Genomic DNA, 24,526 nt, shown 5'->3' on the forward strand with positions numbered 1-24,526 from the left:
CACCTAACCAGGACCACAGACCACTACTGACCACTCACCTAACCAGGACCACAGACCACTACTGACCACTCACCTAACCAGGACCACAGACCACTACTGACCACTCACCTAACCAGGGCCACAGACCAATACTGACCACTCACCTAACCAGGGCCACAGACCACTACTGACCACTCACCTAACCAGGGCCACAGACCACTACTGACCACTCACCAAACCAGGAGCACAGACCACTACTGACCACTCACCTAACCAGGACCACAGACCACTACTGACCACTCACCTAACCAGGGCTACAGACCACTACTGACCACTCACCTAACCAGGACCACAGACCACTACTGACCACTCACCTAACCAGGACCACAGACCACTACTGACCACTCACCTAACCAGGATCACAGACCACTACTGACCACTCACCTAACCAGGACCACTGAACACTACTGACCACTCACCTAACCAGGACCACTGAACACTACTGACCACTCACCTAACCAGGACCACAGACCACTACTGACCACTCACCTAACCAGGACCACAGACCACTACTGACCAGTCAGCTAACCAGGACCACAGACCACTACTGACCACTCACCTAACCAGGACCACTGAACACTACTGACCACTCACCTAACCAGGACCACTGAACACTACTGACCACTCACCTAACCAGGGCCACAGACCACTACTGACCACTCACCTAACCAGGACCACAGACCACTACTGACCACTCACCTAACCAGGACCACAGACCACTACTGACCACTCACCTAACCAGGATCACAGACCACTACTGACCACTCACCTAACCAGGACCACTGAACACTACTGACCACTCACCTAACCAGGACCACTGACCACTACTGACCACTCACCTAACCAGGACCACAGACCACTACTGACCAGTCAGCTAACCAGGACCACAGACCACTACTGACCACTCACCTAACCAGGACCACAGACCACTACTGACCAGTCAGCTAACCAGGACCACAGTCCACTACTGACCACTCACCTAACCAGGACCACAGAACACTACTGACCACTCACCTAACCAGGACCACAGACCACTACTGACCACTCACCTAACCAGGGCCACAGACCAATACTGACCAGTCAGCTAACCAGGACCACAGACCACTACTGACCACTCACCTAACCAGGACCACAGACCACTACTGACCAGTCAGCTAACCAGGACCACAGACCACTACTGACCACTCACCTAACCAGGACCACAGACCACTACTGACCAGTCAGCTAACCAGGACCACAGACCACTACTGACCAGTCAGCTAACCAGGACCACAGACCACTACTGACCACTCACCTAACCAGGACCACAGACCACTACTGACCACTCACCTAACCAGGACCACAGACCACTACTGACCACTCACCTAACCAGGACCACAGACCACTACTGACCACTCACCTAACCAGGACCACAGACCACTACTGACCACTCACCTAACCAGGACCACTGAACACTACTGACCACTCACCTAACCAGGACCACTGAACACTACTGACCACTCACCTAACCAGGACCACTGACCACTACTGACCACTCACCAAACCAGGACCACAGACCACTACTGACCAGTCAGCTAACCAGGACCACAGACCACTACTGACCACTCACCTAACCAGGACCACAGAACACTACTGACCACTCACCTAACCAGGACCACAGACCACTACTGACCACTCACCTAACCAGGACCACAGACCACTACTGACCACTCACCTAACCAGGACCACAGACCACTACTGACCACTCACCTAACCAGGACCACAGACCACTACTGGCCACTCACCTAACCAGGACCACTGAACACTACTGACCACTCACCTAACCAGGAACACTGAACACTACTGACCACTCACCTAACCAGGAACACTGAACACTCCTGACCACTCACCTAACCAGGACCACTGACCACTACTGACCACTCACCAAACCAAGACCACAGACCACTACTGACCAGTCAGCTAACCAGGACCACAGACCACTACTGACCACTCACTAAACCAGGACCACAGACCACTACTGACCAGTCAGCTAACCAGGGCCACAGACCACTACTGACCACTCACCTAACCAGGACCACAGACCACTACTGACCACTCACCTAACCAGGGCCACAGACCACTACTGACCACTCACCAAACCAGGGCCACAGACCACTACTGACCACTCACCAAACCAGGGCCACAGACCACTACTGACCACTCATCTAACCAGGACCACAGACCACTACTGACCACTCACTAAACCAGGACCACAGACCACTACTGACCACTCACCTAACCAGGACCACAGACCACTACTGACCACTCAACCAGGACCACAGACCACTACTGACCACTCACCTAACCAGGACCACAGACCACTACTGACCACTCACCTAACCAGGACCACAGACCACTACTGACCACTCACCTAACCAGGACCACAGACCACTACTGACCACTCACCTAACCAGGGCCACAGACCACTACTGACCACTCATCTAACCAGGACCACAGACCACTACTGACCTGTCACCTAACCAGGACCACTGACCACTACTGACCACTCACCAAACCAGGACCACAGACCACTACTGGCCACTCACCAAACCAGGGCCACAGACCACTACTGACCTGTCACCTAACCAGGACCACTGACCACTATTGACCACTCACCAAACCAGGACCACAGACCACTACTGACCACTCACCTAACCAGGACCACAGACCACTACTGACCACTCACCTAACTAGGGCCACAGACCACTACTGACCACTCACCTAACCAGGACCACAGACCACTACTGACCACTCACCTAACCAGGGCCACAGACCAATACTGACCACTCACCTAACCAGGGCCACAGACCACTACTCACCTAACTAGGACCACAGACCACTACTGACCACACACCTAACCAGGACCACAGACCACTACTGACCACTCACCTAACCAGGACCACAGACCACTACTGACCATTCACCTAACCAGGGCCACAGACCCCCTACTGACCACTCACCTAACCAGGACCACAGACCACTACTGACCACTCACCTAACCAGGACCACAGACCCCTACTGACCACTCACTTAATCAGGGCCACTGGCCACTACTGACCACTCACCTAACTAGGGCCACAGACCACTACTGACCACTCGCCTAACCAGGACCACAGACCACTACTGACCACTCACCTAACCAGGGCCACAGACCAATACTGACCACTCACCTAACCAGGGCCACAGACCACTACTCACCTAACCAGGACCACAGACCACTACTGACCACTCACCTAACCAGGACCACAGACCACTACTGACCATTCACCTAACCAGGGCCACAGACCCCCTACTGACCACTCACCTAACCAGGACTACTGACCACTCACCTAACCAGGACCACAGACCCCTACTGACCACTCACTGAATCAGGGCCACTGGCCACTACTGACCACTCACCTAAATAGGGCCACAGACCACTACTGATCACTCACCTAACCAGGACCACAGACCACTACTGACCACTCACCTAACCATGGCCACACACCAATACTGACCACTCACCTAACCAGGGCCACAGACCACTACTCACCTAACCAGGACCACAGACCACTACTGACCACTCACCTAAGCAGGACCACAGACCACTACTGACCACTCACCTAAGCAGGACCACAGACCACTACTGACCACTCACCTAACCAGGGCCACAGACCACTACTGACCACTCACCTAACCAGGGCCACAGACCACTACTGACCACTCACCTAACCAGGACCACAGACCACTACTGACCACTCACCTAACCAGGACCACAGACCACTACTGACCACTCACCTAACCAGGACCACAGACCACTACTGACCACTCACCTAACCAGGACCACAGACCACTACTGACCACTCACCTAACCAGGACCACAGACCACTACTGACCACTCACCTAACCAGGACCACAGACCACTACTGACCACTCACCTAACCAGGAGCACAGACCACTACTGACCACTCACCTAACCAGGAGCACAGACCACTACTGACCACTCACCTAACCAGGACCACAGACCACTACTGACCACTCACCTAACCAGGGCCACAGACCAATACTGACCACTCACCTAACCAGGGCCACAGACCACTACTGACCACTCACCTAACCAGGGCCACAGACCACTACTGACCACTCACCTAACCAGGAGCACAGACCACTACTGACCACTCACCTAACCAGGACCACAGACCACTACTGACCACTCACCTAACCAGGGCCACAGACCACTACTGACCACTCACCTAACCAGGGCCACAGACCACTACTGACCACTCACCTAACCAGGACCACAGACCAATACTGACCACTCACCTAACCAGGACCACAGACCAATACTGACTACTCACCTAACCAGGGCCACAGACCACTACTGACTACTCACCTAACCAGGGCCACAGACCACTACTGACCACTCACCTAACCAGGGCCACAGACCACTACTGACCACTCACCTAACCAGGACCACAGACCAATACTGACCACTCACCTAACCAGGACCACAGACCAATACTGACTACTCACCTAACCAGGGCCACAGACCACTACTGACTACTCACCTAACCAGGGCCACAGACCACTACTGACCACTCACCTAACCAGGACCACAGACCACTACTGACCACTCACCTAACCAGGACCACAGACCACTACTGACCACTCACCTAACCAGGACCACAGACCACTACTGACCACTCACCTAACCAGGACCACAGACCACTACTGACCACTCACCTAACCAGGACCACAGACCACTACTGACCACTCACCTAACCAGGACCACAGACCACTACTGACCACTCACCTAACCAGGAGCACAGACCACTACTGACCACTCACCTAACCAGGAGCACAGACCACTACTGACCACTCACCTAACCAGGACCACAGACCACTACTGACCACTCACCTAACCAGGGCCACAGACCAATACTGACCACTCACCTAACCAGGGCCACAGACCACTACTGACCACTCACCTAACCAGGGCCACAGACCACTACTGACCACTCACCTAACCAGGAGCACAGACCACTACTGACCACTCACCTAACCAGGACCACAGACCACTACTGACCACTCACCTAACCAGGGCCACAGACCACTACCGACCACTCACCTAACCAGGGCCACAGACCACTACTGACCACTCACCTAACCAGGACCACAGACCAATACTGACCACTCACCTAACCAGGACCACAGACCAATACTGACTACTCACCTAACCAGGGCCACAGACCACTACTGACTACTCACCTAACCAGGGCCACAGACCACTACTGACCACTCACCTAACCAGGGCCACAGACCACTACTGACCACTCACTTAACCAGGACCACAGACCAATACTGACCACTCACCTAACCAGGGCCACAGACCACTACTCACCTAACTAGGACCACAGACCACTACTGACCACACACCTAACCAGGACCACAGACCACTACTGACCACTCACCTAACCAGGACCACAGACCACTACTGACCATTCACCTAACCAGGGCCACAGACCCCCTACTGACCACTCACCTAACCAGGACTACTGACCACTCACCTAACCAGGACCACAGACCCCTACTGACCACTCACTGAATCAGGGCCACTGGCCACTACTGACCACTCACCTAACTAGGGCCACAGACCACTACTGATCACTCACCTAACCAGGACCACAGACCACTACTGACCACTCACCTAACCAGGGCCACACACCAATACTGACCACTCACCTAACCAGGGCCACAGACCACTACTCACCTAACCAGGACCACAGACCACTACTGACCACTCACCTAAGCAGGACCACAGACCACTACTGACCACTCACCTAAGCAGGACCACAGACCACTACTGACCACTCACCTAACCAGGACCACAAACCACTACTGACCACTCACTTAACCAGGACCACAGACCACTACTGACCACTCACTTAATCAGGGCCACAGACCACTACTGACCACTCACCTAACCAGGACCACAGACCCCTACTGACCACTCACCTAACCAGGACCACAGACCACTACTGACCACTCACCTAACCAGGACCACAGACCACTACTGACCACTCACCTAACCAGGACCACAGACCACTACTGACCACTCACCTAACCAGGACCACAGACCACTACTGACCACTCACCTAACCAGGGCCACAGACCACTACTGACCACTCACCTAACCAGGAGCACAGACCACTACTGACCATTCACCTAACCAGGACCACAGACCACTACTGACCACTCACCTAACCAGGACCACAGACCAATACTGACTACTCACCTAACCAGGGCCACAGACCACTACTGACCACTCACCTAACCAGGACCACAAACCACTACTGACCACTCACTTAACCAGGACCACAGACCACTACTGACCACTCACTTAATCAGGGCCACTGGCCACTACTGACCACTCACCTAACCAGGGCCACAGACCAATACTGACCACTCACCTAACCAGGACCACAAACCACTACTGACCATTCACCTAACCAGGACCACAAACCACTACTGACCACTCACCTAACCAGGGCCACAGACCACTACTGACCACTCACCTAACCAGGACCACAGACCACTACTGACCACTCACCAAACCAGGACCACAGACCACTACTGACCACTCACCTAACCAGGGCCACAGACCACTACTGACCACTCACCTAACCAGGGCCACAAACCACTACTGACCACTCACTTAACCAGGACCACAGACCACTACTGACCACTCACTTAACCAGGACCACAGACCACTACTGACCACTCACCTAACCAGGACCACAAACCACTACTGACCACTCACTTAACCAGGACCACAGACCACTACTGACCACTCACTTAATCAGGGCCACAGACCACTACTGACCACTCACCTAACCAGGACCACAGACCACTACTGACCACTCACCAAACCAGGACCACAGACCACTACTGACCACTCACCTAACCAGGGCCACAGACCACTACTGACCACTCACCTAACCAGGGCCACAGACCACTACTGACCACTCACCTAACCAGGACCACAAACCACTACTGACCACTCACTTAACCAGGACCACAGACCACTACTGACCACTCACTTAATCAGGGCCACAGACCACTACTGACCACTCACCTAACCAGGACCACAGACCACTACTGACCACTCACCTAACCAGGACCACAGACCACTACTGACCACTCACTTAATCAGGGCCACAGACCACTACTGACCACTCACCTAACCAGGACCACAGACCACTACTGACCACTCACCAAACCAGGACCACAGACCACTACTGACCACTCACCTAACCAGGGCCACAGACCACTACTGACCACTCACCTAACCAGGGCCACAGACCACTACTGACCACTCACCTAACCAGGACCACAAACCACTACTGACCACTCACTTAACCAGGACCACAGACCACTACTGACCACTCACTTAATCAGGGCCACAGACCACTACTGACCACTCACCTAACCAGGACCACAGACCACTACTGACCACTCACCTAACCAGGACCACAGACCACTACTGACCACTCACTTAATCAGGGCCACAGACCACTACTGACCACTCACCTAACCAGGACCACAGACCACTACTGACCACTCACTTAATCAGGGCCACTGGCTATATAGTACAAGAATCAGAGCAGGAACGACATAAATCATTAGTTATTGTTCCTGCACAAAGTGGGGGGGGGGGGGGGCAGATAAAACAATCGGTTTGTTCGGTGTTTACAGTAAAGACAAGATGAAGGGCGACGCAGAGTCAACAAACCGGAACATTAGGGAGGGGCGGCCTCTGTGACATCGATTGTGTGCACCCGGGACACAGCAGAGCGGTTATATCCTCACCCAGGACACAGCAGAGCGGTTATATCCTCACCCAGGACACAGCAGAGCGGTTATATCCTCACCCAGGACACAGCAGAGCGGTTCTATCCTCACCCAGGACACAGCAGAGCGATTATATCCTCACCCAGGACACTGCAGAGCGGTTCTATCCTACCCCAGGACACTGCAGAGCGGTTCTATCCTCACCCGGGACACTGCAGAGCGGTTCTATCCTACCCCAGGACACTGCAGAGCGGTTCTATCCTCACCCGGGACACTGCAGAGCGGTTCTATCCTCACCCGGGACACTGCAGAGCGGTTCTATCCTCACCCGGGACACTGCAGAGCGGTTCTATCCTCACCCGGGACACTGCAGAGCGGTTATATCCTCACCCAGGACACTGCAGAGCGGTTCTATCCTACCCCAGGACACTGCAGAGCGGTTCTATCCTCACCCGGGCCACTGCAGAGCGGTTCTATCCTCACCCGGGAGACTGCAGAGCGGTTCTATCCTCACCCGGGACACTGCAGAGCGGTTCTATCCTCACCCGGGACACTGCAGAGCGGTTAAATCCTCACCCGGGACACTGCAGAGCGGTTATATCCTCACCCGGGACACTGCAGAGCGGTTCTATCCTCACCCGGGACACTGCAGAGCGGTTCTATCCTCACTCGGGACATCATGAGTTTGCAGTCACTGTTGTGTACACCGCGCTGAGGCTGAGATGAAGGGGATCACGGATGAAGAGCTGCACAACCTTCTCATCAATACGGTATAATCCTTATGTGTATAAATTTGTATATGTGTCCTGCAGCTGGTGGCATCACCATCAGTGGGAGGCAGCACTCTATGACCCCCATTGACTGTTAAGCGGGGAAACCTGTTTTATACCTTGGTGGTCATTTATGTGCGCCCCCCCCCCCCCCCATCCTTCCTCCATCACTGATCTACCTGCTGCCCCATCCTTCATCCATCACTGATCTATCTGCTGCCCCATCCTTCATCCATCACTGATCTATCTGCTGCCCCATCCTTCATCCATCACTGATCTATCTGCTGCCCCATCCTTCATCCATCACTGATCTATCTGCTGCCCCATCCTTCATCCATCACTGATCTATCTTCTGCCACCATCCCTCCCCCTCTCCACTCATTATTGATCTCCCCCCCCCATTCTTTCCGCTCTATCTGCCAAGTCTTCATCGTGCTCTGACCTTCACGACTCATTTATCACCCATCACTGATCCAAAACGAAACATGAGTGACCTACAGCCCCTGGGCTAATGCTGGGGACATAGCTATCTACTGCCCCCTACTGCCCATGTCCATCCATTGCAGAGCCATCTACTACCCTCTACTGCCCACGTCCACTCATAGCAGAGCCATCTACTACCCTCTACTGCCCACATCCACCCATAGAAGAGCCATCTACTTCCCTCTACTGCCCACGTTCATTCATAGCAGAGCCATCTACTACCCTCTACTGCCCACGTCCACTCATAGCAGAGCCATCTACTTCCCTCTACTGCCCACGTTCATTCATAGCAGAGCAATCTACTACCCTATACTGCCCACGTCCACTCATAGCAGAGCCATCTACTGCCCTCTACTGCCCATGTCCATTCATAGCAGAGCCATCTTCTACCCTCTACTGCCCACGTCCATCCATAGCAGAGCCATCTACTACCCTCTACTGCCCACGTCCATTCATAGCAGAGCCATCTACTACCCTCTACTGCCCACGTCCATTCATAGCAGAGCCATCTACTACCCTCTACTGCCATCGTCCACCCATAGAAGAGCCATCTACTACCCTCTACTGCCCACGTCCACTCATAGTAGAGCCCTCTACTGCCCACGTCCATTCATAGCAGAGCCATCTACTACCCTCTACTGCCCACGTCCACTCATAGCAGAGCCATCTACTACCCTCTACTGCCCACGTCCACCCATAGCAGAGCCATCTACTACCCTCTACTGCCCACGTCCATTCATAGCAGAGCCATCTACTACCCTCTACTGCCATCGTCCACCCATAGAAGAGCCATCTACTTCCCTCCTCTGCCCACGTCCACTCATAGCAGAGCCATCTACTTCCCTCTACTGCCCACATCCACCCATAGCAGAGCCATCTACTGCCCACGTCCACTCATAGCAGAGCCATCTACTACCCTCTACTGCCCACGTCCATTCATAGCAGAGCCATCTACTACCCTGTTCTGCCCATGTCCACCCATAGCAGAGCCATCTACTACCCTCTACTGCCCATGTCCACTCATAGCAGAGCCATGTACTACCCTCTTCTGCCCATGTCCATCCATAGCAGAGCCATCTACTACCCTCTTCTGCCCACGTCCACCCATAGCAGAGCCATCTACTACCCTCGATTGCCCACGTCCACACATAGCAGAGCCATCTACTGCCCTCTACTACCCACGTCCACCCATTGCAGAGCCTTCTACTACCCTCTACTGCCCACGTCCACCCATAGCAGAACCATCTACTGCCCTCTACTACCCACGTCCACATATAGCAGAGCCATCTACTACCCTCTACTGCCCACGTCCATTCATATCAGAGCCATCTACTACCCTCTTCTGCCCATGTCCACCCATAGCAGAGCCATCTACTACCCTCTACTGCCATCATCCACCCATAGCAGAACCATCTACTGCCCTCTACTACCCACGTCCACATATAGCAGAGCCATCTACTACCCTCTACTGCCCACGTCCATTCATATCAGAGCCATCTACTACCCTCTTCTGCCCATGTCCACCCATAGCAGAGCCATCTACTACCCTCTACTGCCATCATCCACCCATAGCAGAGCCATCTACTGCCCACGTCCATCCATAGCAGAGTCATCTACTACCCTGTACTGCCCACGTCCACCCATAGCAGAACCATCTACTTCCCTCTACTGCCTACGTACACGCAGAGCCATCTTCTACCTCTACTGCCCACATCCATCCATAGCAGCCATCTACCACCCTCTACTGCCCACGTCCACCCATAGCAGAGCCATCTTCTACTCTCTCCTGCCCACGTCCGTCCATAGCAGAGCCATCTACTATCCTCTACTGCTCACGTCCACTCATAGCAGAGCCATTTTCTACCCTCTACTGCCCACGTCCATCCATAGCAGAGCCATCTTCTACCCTCTACTGCCCACGTCCATCGTTAGCATGGCTATCTTCTACCCTCTATTGCCCACGTCCATCCATAGCAGAGCCATCTACTACCCTCTACTGCCCACGTCCATCCATAGCAGAGCCATCTACTTCCCTCTACTGCCCACATCCACTCATAGCAGAGCCATCTACTACTCTCTACTGCCCACATCCACCCATAGCAGAGCCATCTACTACCCTCTACTGCCCACATCCACCCATAGCAGAGCCATCTACTACCCTCTACTGTCCACGTCCATTCATAGCAGAGCCATCTACTGCCCAAGTCCACTCATAGAAGAGCCATCTACTACCCTCTAATGCCCATGTCCATCCATAGCAGAGCCATCTTCTACCCTCTACTGCCCATGTCCACCCATAACAGAGCCATCTACTACCGTCTACTGCCCACATCCACTCATAGCAGAGCCATCTACTTCCCTCTACTGCCCACGTCCACTCATAGCAGAGCCATCTACTGACCTCTACTGCCCACGTCCACTCATAGCAGAGCCATCTACTACCCTCTACTGCCCACGTCTACTCATAACAGAGCCATCTACTACCCTCTACTGCCCACGTCTACTCATAGCAGAGCCATGTACTACCCTCTACTGCCAACATCCACTCATAGCAGAGCCATCTACTACCCTCTACTGCCCATGTCCATCCAAAGAAGAGCCATCTACTACCCTCTACTGCCCACATCCACCCATAGCAGAGCCATCTACTGCCCTCTACTGCCCACGTCCACTCATAGCAGAGCCATCTACTGACCTCTACTGCCCACGTCCACTCATAGCAGAGAATCTACTACCCTCTACCACCCATGTCCATCCATAGCAGAGCCATCTTCTACTGTCTACTCCCCACGTCCACTCATAGCAGAGCCATCTACTGACCTCTACTACCCACGTCTATCCGTAGCAGAGCCATCTACTACTCTCTACTGCCCACGTCCACCCATGGCAGAGCCCTCTCCTGCCCACGTCCACTCATAGCAGAGTCGCCATCTACTCTCTACTGCTCACATCCACTCATAGCAGGGCCATCTATTGCCCACAGCCACTCATAGAGGAGCCATCTACAACCCTCTACTGCCCACGTCTATCCATGGCAGAGCCATCTACTACCCTCTACTGCCCACATCCATGCATAGAAGTGCCATCTACTGCCCACGTCCATCCATAGCAGAGCCATCTACAACCCTCTACTGCTCACGTCCATCCATGGCAGAGCCATCAACTGCCCTCTACTGCCCACGTCCATCCATAGCAGAGTCATCTACTACTCTCTACTGCCCATGTCCACCCATAGCAGAGCCATCTACTTCCCTCTACTGCCCACATCCACCCATAGCAGAGCCATCTATTACCCTCTACTGCCCACATCCACTCATAGCAGAGCCATCTTCTACCCTCTACTGCCCACATCCATCCATAGCAGAGCCATCTACTACCCTCTACTGCCCACATCCACCCATAGCAGAGCCATCTACTACCCTCTACTGCCCACATCCACTCATAGCAGAGCCATCTACTACCGTCTACTGCCCACATCCACCCATAGCAGAGCCATCCACTACCCACTATTTCCCACTTCCACTCATAGCAGAGCCATTTACCACCCTCTACTTCCCACGTCCACCCATAGCAGAGCCATCTACTACCCTCTACTGCCCACGTCCATCCATAGCAGAGCCATCTACTACCTTCTACTGCCCACGTCCATCCATAGCAGAGCCATCTACTACCCTCTACTGCCCACATCCACCCATAGCAGAGCCATCTACTACCCTCTACTGCCCATGTCCATCCATAGCAGAGCCATCTACTACCCTCTACTGCCCATGTCCATCCATAGCAGAGCCATCTACTACCCTCTACTGCCCACGTCCATCCATAGCAGAGCCATCTACTACCCTCTACTGCCCACATCCACGCATAGCAGAGCCATCTACTGACCACGTCCATCCATAGCAGAGTCATCTACTACTCTCTACTGCCCACATCCACCCATAGCAGAGCCATCTACTACCCTCTACTGCCCACATCCACTCATAGCAGAGCCATCTACTACCCTCTACTTCCCACGTCCACCCATAGCAGAGCCTTCTACTACCCTCTACTGCCCACATCCATCCATAGCAGAGCCATCTACTGCCCATGTCCACTCATAGCAGAGCCATCTAATGCCCACATCCACCCATAGCAGAGCCATCTACTACCCTCTATTGCCCACGTCCACTCATAGCAGAGCCATCTACTACCCTCTACTGCCCATGTCCATCCATAGCAGAGCCATCTTCTACCCTCTACTGCCCACGTCCATCCATAGCAGAGCTATCTACTGCCCATGTCCACTCATAACAGAGTTATCTGCTACTCTCTACTGCCCACGTCCATCCATAACAGAGTTATCTGCTACTCTCTACTGCCCATATCCATCCATAGCAGAGCCATCTGCTACCCTCTACTGCCCACATCCATCCATAGCAGAGCCATCTACTACCCTCTACTGCCCACGTCCATGCATAGCAGAGCCATCTACTGCCCACTTCCACTCATAGCAGAGCCATCTACTGCCCTCTACTGCCCATGTCCATCCATAGCAGAGCCATCTTCTACCCTCTACTGCCCACGTCCATCCATAGCAGAGCCATCTACTAGCCTCTACTGCCCACATCCACTCATAGCAGAGCCATCTACTACCCTCTACTGCCCACGTCCATCCATAGCAGAGCCATCTACTACCCTCTATTGCCCACGTCCACTCATAGCAGAGCCATCTACTACCCTCTACTGCCCATGTCCATCCATAGCAGAGCCATCTTCTACCCTCTACTGCCCACGTCCATCCATAGCAGAGCCATCTACTACCCTCTGCTGCCCACGTCCACCCATAGCAGAGCCATCTTCTACCCTCTACTGCCCACATCCACCCATAGCAGAGCCATCTACTACCCTCTACTGCTCACGTCCAGTCTTAGCCGAGCCATCTACTACCCTCTACTGCCCACGTCCATTCATAGCAGAGCCATCTACTACCCTCTATTTTCCACGTCCACTCATAGCAGAGCCATCTACTGACCTCTACTGCCCATGTCCACTCATAGCAGAGCCATCTACTACCCTCTACTGCCCACGTCCATTCATATCAGAGCCACCTACTACCCTCTACTGCCCATGTCCATCCATAGCAGAGCCATCTTCTACCCTCTTCTGCCCACGTCCACGCATAGCAGAGCCATCTACTGCCCTCTACTGCCCACATCCACTCATAGCAGAGCCGTCTACTGACCTCTACTCCCCATGTCCACTCATAGCAGAGCCATCTACTACCCTCTACTGCCCATGTCCATTCATAGCAGAGCCATCTACTACCCTCTACTGCCCATGTCCACCCATAACAGAGCCATCTTCTACTCTCTACTGCTCACATCCACCCATAGCAGTGCCATCTACTACCCTCTACTGCCCACATCTACTCATAGCAGAGCCATGTACTACCCTCTACTGCCAACATCCACTCATAGCAGAGCCATCTACTACCCTCTACTGCCCATGTCCATCCAAAGAAGAGCCATCTACTACCCTCTACTGCCCACATCCACCCATAGCAGAGCCATCTACTACCCTCTACTGACCACATCCGTCCATAGCAGAGCCATCTACTACCCTCTACTGCCCACGTCCACTCATAGCAGAGCCATGTACTACCCTCTACTGCCAACATCCACTCATAGCAGAGCCATCTACTACCCTCTACTGCCCATGTCCATGCATAGCAGAGCCATTTATTGCCCTCTACTGCCCACATCCACTCATAGCAGAGCCATCTACTACCCACTACTGCCCACGTCCACTTATAGCAGAGCCATCTACTACCCTCTACTGCCCACGTCCACCCATAGCAGAGCCATCTACTGCCCTCTACTGCCCACGTCCATTCATAGCAGAGCCATCTACTACCCTCTACTGCCCACGTCCACCCATAGCAGAGCTATCTACTGACCTCTACTGCCCACGTCCATTCATAGCAGAGCCATCTACTGCCCTCTACTGCCCACGTCCATTCATAGCAGAGCCATCTACTACCCTCTATTGCCCATGTCCATCCAAAGTAGAGCCATCTTCTACCCTCTACTGCCCACGTCCATTCATAGCAGAGCCATCTACTACCGTCTACTGCCCACGTCCTCTCATAGCAGAGCCATCTACTACCCTCTACTGCCCACGTCCACCCATAGCAGAGCCATCTACTACCCTCTACTGCCCACGTCGATCCATAGCAGAGCCATCTACTACCCTCTACTGCCCACGTCCATTCATAGCAGAGCCATCTACTACCGTCTACTGCCCACGTCCTCTCATAGCAGAGCCATCTACTACCCTCTACTGCCCACATCCACCCATAGCAGAGCCATCTACTACCCTCTACTGCCCACATCCACCCATAGCAGAGCAATTTACTACCCTCTACTGCCCACGTCCTCTCATAACAGAGCCATCTACTACCCTCTACTGCCCACGTCCACCCATATCAGAGCAATCTACTGCCCTCTACTGCCCACGTCCTCTCATAACAGAGCCATCTACTGCCCTCTACTGCCCACGTCCACCCATAGCAGAGCCATCTACTGCCCACGTCCTCTCATAACAGAGCCATCTACTGCCCTCTACTGCCCACATCCATCCATAGCAGAGCCATCTACTACCCTCTACTGCCCACGTCCACTCATAGCAGAGCCATCTACTACCCTCTACTGCCCATGTCCACTCATAGCAGAGCCATCTAATGCCCACATCCACCCATAGCAGAGCCATCTACTACCGTCTATTGCCCACGTCCACTCATAGAAGAGCCATCTACTACCCTCTACTGCCCATGTCCATCCATAGCAGAGCCATCTTCTACCCTCTACTGCCCACGTCCATCCATAGCAGAGCCATCTACTGCCCATGTCCACTCATAACAGAGTTATCTGCTACTCTCTACTGCCCACATCCATCCATAGCAGAGCCATCTGCTACCCTCTACTGCCCACATCCACCCATAGCAGAGCCATCTACTACCCTCTACTGCCCACGTCCATGCATAGCAGAGCCATCTACTGCCCACTTCCACTCATAGCAGAGCCATCTACTGCCCTCTACTGCCCATGTCCATCCATAGCAGAGCCATCTTCTACCCTCTACTGCCCACGTCCATCCATAGCAGAGCCATCTACTAGCCTCTACTGCCCACATCCACTCATAGCAGAGCCATCTACTACCCTCTACTGCCCACGTCCATCCATAGCAGAGCCATCTACTACCCTCTATTGCCCACGTCCACTCATAGCAGAGCCATCTACTACCCTCTACTGCCCATGTCCATCCATAGCAGAGCCATCTTCTACCCTCTACTGCCCACGTCCATCCATAGCAGAGCCATCTACTACCCTCTACTGCCCACGTCCACTCATAGCAGAGCCATCTGCTACCCTCTACTGCCCACATCCATCCATAGCAGAGCCATCTACTACCCTCTACTGCCCACGTCCATGCATAGCAGAGCCATCTACTGCCCACGTCCACTCATAGCAGAGCCATCTACTTCCCTCTACTGTCCACGTCCATCCATAGCAGAGCCATCTACTACCCTCTGCTGCCCACGTCCACCCATAGCAGAGCCATCTACTACCCTCTACTGCCCACATCCACCCATAGCAGAGCCATCTACTACCCTCTACTGCTCACGTCCAGTCTTAGCAGAGCCATCTACTACCCTCTACTGCCCACGTCCATTCATAGCAGAGCCATCTACTACCCTCTATTTTCCACGTCCACTCATAGCAGAGCCATCTACTGACCTCTACTGCCCTTGTCCACTCATAGCAGAGCCATCTACTACCCTCTACTGCCCATGTCCATCCATAGCAGAGCCATCTTCTACCCTCTTCTGCCCACGTCCACGCATAGCAGAGCCATCTACTACCCATATCCACTCATAGCAGAGCCGTCTACTGACCTCTACTGCCCATGTCCATTCATAGCAGAGCCATCTACTACCCTCTACTGCCCATGTCCATTCATAGCAGAGCCATCTACTACCCTCTACTGCCCATGTCCACCCATAACAGAGCCATCTTCTACTCTCTACTGCTCACATCCACCCATAGCAGTGCCATCTACTACCCTCTACTGCCCACGTCTACTCATAACAGAGCCATCTACTACCCTCTACTGCCCACGTCTACTCATAGCAGAGCCATGTACTACCCTCTACTGCCAACATCCACTCATAGCAGAGCCATCTACTACCCTCTACTGCCCATGTCCATCCAAAGAAGAGCCATCTACTACCCTCTACTGCCCACATCCACCCATAGCAGAGCCATCTACTACCCTCTACTGCCCACATCCGTCCATAGCAGAGCCATCTACTACCCTCTACTGCCCACGTCCACTCATAGCAGAGCCATGTACTACCCTCTACTGCCAACATCCACTCATAGCAGAGCCATCTACTACCCTCTACTGCCCATGTCCATGCAAAGCAGAGCCATCTACTGCCCTCTACTGCCCACATCCACTCATAGCAGAGCCATCTACTACCCACTACTGCCCACGTCCACTTATAGCAGAGCCATCTACTACCCTCTACTGCCCACGTCCACCCATAGCAGAGCCATCTACTGCCCTCTACTGCCCACGTCCATTCATAGCAGAGCCATCTACTACCCTCTACTGCCCACGTCCACCCATAGCAGAGCTATCTACTGACCTCTACTGCCCACGTCCATTCATAGCAGAGCCATCTACTGCCCTCTACTGCCCACGTCCATCCACAGCAGAGCCATCTACTACCCTCTATTGCCCACGTCCATCCAAAGTAGAGCCATCTTCTACCCTCTACTGCCCACGTCCATTCATAGCAGAGCCATCTACTACCGTCTACTGCCCACGTCCCCTCATAGCAGAGCCATCTACTACCCTCTACTGCCCACGTCCACCCATAGCAGAGCCATCTACTACCCTCTACTGCCCACGTCGATCCATAGCAGAGCCATCTACTACCCTCTACTGCCCACGTCCATTCATAGCAGAGCCATCTACTACCGTCTACTGCCCACGTCCTCTCATAGCAGAGCCATCTACTACCCTCTACTGCCCACATCCACCCATAGCAGAGCCATCTACTACCCTCTATGCCCACATCCACCCATAGCAGAGCAATCTACTACCCTCTACTGCCCACGTCCTCTCATAACAGAGCCATCTACTACCCTCTACTGCCCACGTCCACCCATATCAGAGCAATCTACTGCCCTCTACTGCCCACGTCCTCTCATAACAGAGCCATCTACTGCCCTCTACTGCCCACGTCCACCCATAGCAGAGCCATCTACTGCCCACGTCCTCTCATAACAGAGCGATCTACTGCCCTCTACTGCCCACATCCATCCATAGCAGAGCCATCTACTGCCCATGTCCACTCATAGCAGAGCCATCTAATGCCCACAGCCACCCATAGCAGAGCCATCTACTACCCTCTATTGCCCACGTCCACTCATAGCAGAGCCATCTACTACCCTCTACTGCCCATGTCCATCCATAGCAGAGCCATCTTCTACCCTCTACTGCCCACGTCCATCCATAGCAGAGCCATCTACTGCCCATGTCCACTCATAGCAGAGTTATCTGCTACTCTCTACTGCCCACATCCATCCATAGCAGAGCCATCTGCTACCCTCTACTGCCCACATCCATCCATAGCAGAGCCATCTACTACCCTCTACTGCCCACGTCCATGCATAGCAGAGCCATCTACCGCCCACTTCCACTCATAGCAGAGCCATCTACTGCCCTCTACTGCCCATGTTCATCCATAGCAGAGCCATCTTCTACCCTCTACTGCCCACGTCCATCCATAGCAGAGCCATCTACTACCCTCTACTGCCCACGTCCACCCATAGCAGAGCCATCTACTACCCTCTACTGCCCACATCCACTCATAGCAGAGCCATCTACTACCCTCTACTGCCCACGTCCATCCATAGCAGAGCCATCTACTACCCTCTACTGCCCACGTCCACCCATAGCAGAGCCATCTACTACCCTCTACTGCCCACGTCCATCCATAGCAGAGCCATCTTCTACCCTCTACTGCCCACGTCCATCCATAGCAGAGCCATCTACTACCCTCTACTGCCCACGTCCACTCATAGCAGAGCCATCTGCTACCCTCTACTGCCCACATCCATCCATAGCAGAGCCATCTACTACCCTCTACTGCCCACGTCCATGCATAGCAGAGCCATCTACTGCCCACGTCCACTCATAGCAGAGCCATCTACTTCCCTCTACTGTCCACGTCCATCCATAGCAGAGCCATCTACTACCCTCTGCTGCCCACGTCCACCCATAGCAGAGCCATCTACTACCCTCTACTGCCCACATCCACCCATAGCAGAGCCATCTACTACCCTCTACTGCTCACGTCCAGTCTTAGCAGAGCCATCTACTACCCTCTACTGCCCACGTCCATTCATAGCAGAGCCATCTACTACCCTCTATTTTCCACGTCCACTCATAGCAGAGTCATCTACTGACCTCTACTGCCCTTGTCCACTCATAGCAGAGCCATCTACTACCCTCTACTGCCCACGTCCATTCATATCAGAGCCATCTACTACCCTCTACTGCCCATGTCCATCCATAGCAGAGCCATCTTCTACCCTCTTCTGCCCACGTCCACGCATAGCAGAGCCATCTACTGCCCTCTACTGCCCACATCCACTCATAGCAGAGCCGTCTACTGACCTCTACTCCCCATGTCCACTCATAGCAGAGCCATCTACTACCCTCTACTGCCCATGTCCATTCATAGCAGAGCCATCTACTACCCTCTACTGCCCATTTCCACCCATAACAGAGCCATCTTCTACTCTCTACTGCTCACATCCACCCATAGCAGTGCCATCTACTACCCTCTACTGCCCACATCTACTCATAGCAGAGCCATGTACTACCCTCTACTGCCAACATCCACTCATAGCAGAGCCATCTACTACCCTCTACTGCCCATGTCCATCCAAAGAAGAGCCATCTACTACCCTCTACGGCCCACATCCACCCATAGCAGAGCCATCTACTACCCTCTACTGCCCACATCCGTCCATAGCAGAGCCATCTACTACCCTCTACTGCCCACGTCCACTCATAGCAGAGCCATGTACTACCCTCTACTGCCAACATCCACTCATAGCAGAGCCATCTACTACCCTCTACTGCCCATGTCCATGCATAGCAGAGCCATCTACTGCCCTCTACTGCCCACATCCACTCATAGCAGAGCCATCTACTACCCACTACTGCCCACGTCCACTTATAGCAGAGCCATCTACTACCCTCTACTGCCCACGTCCATTCATAGCAGAGCCATCTACTACCCTCTAATGCCCACGTCCACCCATAGCAGAGCTATCTACTGACCTCTACTGCCCACGTCCATTCATAGCAGAGCCATCTACTGCCCTCTACTGCCCACGTCCATCCACAGCAGAGCCATCTACTACCCTCTATTGCCCACGTCCATCCAAAGTAGAGCCATCTTCTACCCTCTACTGCCCACGTCCATTCATAGCAGAGCCATCTACTACCGTCTACTGCCCACGTCCTCTCATAGCAGAGCCATCTACTACCCTCTACTGCCCACGTCCACCCATAGCAGAGCCATCTACTACCCTCTACTGCCCACGTCGATCCATAGCAGAGCCATCTACTACCCTCTACTGCCCACGTCCATTCATAGCAGAGCCATCTACTACCGTCTACTGCCCACGTCCTCTCATAGCAGAGCCATCTACTACCCTCTACTGCCCACATCCACCCATAGCAGAGCCATCTACTACCCTCTACTGCCCACATCCACCCATAGCAGAGCAATTTACTACCCTCTACTGCCCACGTCCTCTCATAACAGAGCCATCTACTACCCTCTACTGCCCACGTCCACCCATATCAGAGCAATCTACTGCCCTCTACTGCCCACGTCCTCTCATAACAGAGCCATCTACTGCCCTCTACTGCCCACGTCCACCCATAGCAGAGCCATCTACTGCCCACGTCCTCTCATAACAGAGCCATCTACTGCCCTCTACTGCCCACATCCATCCATAGCAGAGCCATCTACTACCCTCTACTGCCCACGTCCACTCATAGCAGAGCCATCTACTACCCTCTACTGCCCATGTCCACTCATAGCAGAGCCATCTAATGCCCACATCCACCCATAGCAGAGCCATCTACTACCCTCTATTGCCCACGTCCACTCATAGCAGAGCCATCTACTACCCTCTACTGCCCATGTCCATCCATAGCAGAGCCATCTTCTACCCTCTACTGCCCACGTCCATCCATAGCAGAGCCATCTACTGCCCATGTCCACTCATAACAGAGTTATCTGCTACTCTCTACTGCCCACATCCATCCATAGCAGAGCCATCTGCTACCCTCTACTGCCCACATCCACCCATAGCAGAGCCATCTACTACCCTCTATTGCCCACGTCCACTCATAGCAGAGCCATCTACTTCCCTCTACTGTCCACGTCCATCCATAGCAGAGCCATCTACTACCCTCTGCTGCCCACGTCCACCCATAGCAGAGCCATCTACTACCCTCTACTGCCCACATCCACCCATAGCAGAGCCATCTACTACCCTCTACTGCTCACGTCCAGTCTTAGCAGAGCCATCTACTACCCTCTACTGCCCACGTCCATTCATAGCAGAGCCATCTACTACCCTCTATTTTCCACGTCCACTCATAGCAGAGCCATCTACTGACCTCTACTGCCCTTGTCCACTCATAGCAGAGCCATCTACTACCCTCTACTGCCCACATCCACCCATAGCAGAGCCATCTACTACCCTCTATTGCCCACGTCCACTCATAGCAGAGCCATCTACTTCCCTCTACTGTCCACGTCCATCCATAGCAGAGCCATCTACTACCCTCTGCTGCCCACGTCCACCCATAGCAGAGCCATCTACTACCCTCTACTGCCCACATCCACCCATAGCAGAGCCATCTACTACCCTCTACTGCTCACGTCCAGTCTTAGCAGAGCCATCTACTACCCTCTACTGCCCACGTCCATTCATAGCAGAGCCATCTACTACCCTCTATTTTCCACGTCCACTCATAGCAGAGCCATCTACTGACCTCTACTGCCCTTGTCCACTCATAGCAGAGCCATCTACTACCCTCTACTGCCCATGTCCATCCATAGCAGAGCCATCTTCTACCCTCTTCTGCCCACGTCCACGCATAGCAGAGCCATCTACTGCCCTCTACTGCCCACGTCCACCCATAGCAGAGCCATCTACTACCCTCTACTGCCCACGTCGATCCATAGCAGAGCCATCTACTACCCTCTACTGCCCACGTCCATTCATAACAGAGCCATCTACTACCGTCTACTGCCCACGTCCTCTCATAGCAGAGCCATCTACTACCCTCTACTGCCCACATCCACCCATAGCAGAGCCATCTACTACCCTCTATGCCCACATCCACCCATAGCAGAGCAATCTACTACCCTCTACTGCCCACGTCCTCTCATAACAGAGCCATCTACTACCCTCTACTGCCCACGTCCACCCATATCAGAGCAATCTACTGCCCTCTACTGCCCACGTCCTCTCATAACAGAGCCATCTACTGCCCTCTACTGCCCACGTCCACCCATAGCAGAGCCATCTACTGCCCACGTCCTCTCATAACAGAGCGATCTACTGCCCTCTACTGCCCACATCCATCCATAGCAGAGCCATTTACTGCCCATGTCCACTCATAGCAGAGCCATCTAATGCCCACATCCACCCATAGCAGAGCCATCTGCTACCCTCTACTGCCCACATCCATCCATAGCAGAGCCATCTACTACCCTCTACTGCCCACGTCCATGCATAGCAGAGCCATCTACTGCCCACTTCCACTCATAGCAGAGCCATCTACTGCCCTCTACTGCCCATGTCCATCCATAGCAGAGCCATCTTCTACCCTCTACTGCCCACGTCCATCCATAGCAGAGCCATCTACTAGCCTCTACTGCCCACATCCATTCATAGCAGAGCCATCTACTACCCTCTACTGCCCACGTCCATCCATAGCAGAGCCATCTACAACCCTCTATTGCCCACGTCCACTCATAGCAGAGCCATCTACTACCCTCTACTGCCCATGTCCATCCATAGCAGAGCCATCTTCTACCCTCTACTGCCCACGTCCATCCATAGCAGAGCTATCTACTACCCTCTACTGCCCACGTCCACTCATAGCAGAGCCATCTGCTACCCTCTACTGCCCACATCCATCCATAGCAGAGCCATCTACTACCCTCTACTGCCCACGTCCACTCATAGCAGAGCCATCTACTTCCCTCTACTGTCCACGTCCATCCATAGCAGAGCCATCTACTACCCTCTGCTGCCCACGTCCACCCATAGCAGAGCCATCTACTACCCTCTACTGCCCACATCCACCCATAGCAGAGCCATCTACTACCCTCTACTGCTCACGTCCAGTCTTAGCAGAGCCATCTACTACCCTCTACTGCCCACGTCCATTCATAGCAGAGCCATCTACTACCCTCTATTTTCCACGTCCACTCATAGCAGAGTCATCTACTGACCTCTACTGCCCTTGTCCACTCATAGCAGAGCCATCTACTACCCTCTACTGCCCACGTCCATTCATATCAGAGCCATCTACTATCCTCTACTGCCCATGTCCATCCATAGCAGAGCCATCTTCTACCCTCTTCTGCCCACGTCCACGCATAGCAGAGCCATCTACTGCCCTCTACTGCCCACATCCACTCATAGCAGAGCCGTCTACTGACCTCTACTGCCCATGTCCACTCATAGCAGAGCCATCTACTACCCTCTACTGCCCATGTCCATTCATAGCAGAGCCATCTATTACCCTCTACTGCCCATGTCCACCCATAACAGAGCCATCTTCTACTCTCTACTGCTCACATCCACCCATAGCAGTGCCATCTACTACCCTCTACTGCCCACGTCTACTCATAACAGAGCCATCTACTACCCTCTACTGCCCACGTCTACTCATAGCAGAGCCATGTACTACCCTCTACTGCCAACATCCACTCATAGCAGAGCCATCTACTACCCTCTACTGCCCATGTCCATCCAAAGAAGAGCCATCTACTACCCTCTACTGCCCACATCCACCCATAGCAGAGCCATCTACTACCCTCTACTGCCCACATCCGTCCATAGCAGAGCCATCTACTACCCTCTACTGCCCACGTCCACTCATAGCAGAGCCATGTACTACCCTCTACTGCCAACATCCACTCATAGCAGAGCCATCTACTACCCTCTACTGCCCATGTCCATGCATAGCAGAGCCATCTACTGCCCTCTACT

The 24,526-nt window shown here is 53.6% G+C and overlaps 1 protein-coding gene across 3 annotated transcripts in view; it reads left to right on the top strand.

The window, feature by feature from the left end:
• The first annotated feature begins 8,539 nt into the window (after window positions 1-8,539).
• Window positions 8,540-24,526, top strand: part of MAB21L3 (mab-21 like 3) — a 50,970-nt gene continuing 34,983 nt past the window's right edge. For all 3 annotated transcript variants that reach the window (XM_056560871.1, XM_056560873.1, XM_056560872.1), the window contains exon 1: window positions 8,540-8,678. In XM_056560871.1, coding sequence (XP_056416846.1) covers window positions 8,631-8,678 — 48 coding nt within the window. In that variant the 5' untranslated portion in view covers window positions 8,540-8,630. The remainder of the gene's footprint in view (window positions 8,679-24,526) is intronic.

The sequence above is a fragment of the Hyla sarda genome, chromosome 2, assembly GCF_029499605.1.
Source record: "Hyla sarda isolate aHylSar1 chromosome 2, aHylSar1.hap1, whole genome shotgun sequence".
NCBI lineage: Eukaryota > Metazoa > Chordata > Amphibia > Anura > Hylidae > Hyla > Hyla sarda.